Genomic DNA, 811 nt, shown 5'->3' with positions numbered 1-811 from the left:
CGAGTGCCACCAAGGCATTCACACATGCAGATAAATAGCAGGAGGTGTTTATTAAAAGAACATTTTGTCCTTGATTTAAACACAATAGCTCCACTCAGGATGGCAATGGGGGTGGAGAGCTTTGTTCACAGGGTACAACAGCAGCCTCGCTGGCTCTGGGGAAATGTATAAGGCCAGCCTTGTTCTAAAGAATTTGGGGCTTTTTTTCCACTCATATGAGCACTTTGCCCAGGGGTAGGAGGAAAGGCAGGGGCGTAGTCATGGAGAGGAGCCGCTGGTAGCTCTAAGAGTTGCAGTCAAATAGGAGAGGCACCTAAGGCAAATATCACCACCACAAACCAACGCCTCTCTTGGTCCAGCGAGCAGCCTCACTCAGGTGCCTTCACAGGGTAACCTTTTTGTCACGCCTGATGAGTGCCTCCCATGGTATATAAACTGCCCCAACAAGGAAACAACCCATATTCAGCACAACAGAGGCTATCCCAAAATGAAGGCTTTCCTTATCCTCCTGCTGGGAGCAGTCCTGTGCTTGGACTCAGGTAAGACAGCATGGAAAGTCTACCCTGCATCCCCTCCAGCAGATCTTCAGCTAGGAGAAAAGACTTGTGATGAGGTTTGGCAGTGAGGGAAGAAGCGCTGATGTAGTTGTCGTATGAAAACATTTGCTTTTTGGTGGGATGTCCTGGGTGTTGCATGGGAAAAACGCATAGTCCCACTCTGCTGATGGTGTGATCCTAGTGCCAGGTAAAGCAGCTTCTAAAAAGGATAAATCCTATACAAAATTGAAATTATTTTATGGCAAATTTATTTA

At 47.1% G+C, this 811-nt stretch overlaps 1 protein-coding gene across 1 annotated transcript in view; it reads left to right on the top strand.

The window, feature by feature from the left end:
- Positions 1-487: 487 nt before the first annotated feature.
- PSCA (prostate stem cell antigen) overlaps positions 488-811 on the top strand; it is a 4,055-nt gene continuing 3,731 nt past the window's right edge. Inside the window, exon 1 of the mRNA XM_010183368.1 lies at positions 488-539. Coding sequence (XP_010181670.1) covers positions 488-539 — 52 coding nt within the window. The remainder of the gene's footprint in view (positions 540-811) is intronic.

This window comes from Mesitornis unicolor, unplaced genomic scaffold, assembly GCF_000695765.1.
Source record: "Mesitornis unicolor isolate BGI_N332 unplaced genomic scaffold, ASM69576v1 scaffold18724, whole genome shotgun sequence".
Lineage (NCBI taxonomy): Eukaryota > Metazoa > Chordata > Aves > Mesitornithiformes > Mesitornithidae > Mesitornis > Mesitornis unicolor.
This window is presented reverse-complemented; position numbering and strand designations above follow the sequence as displayed.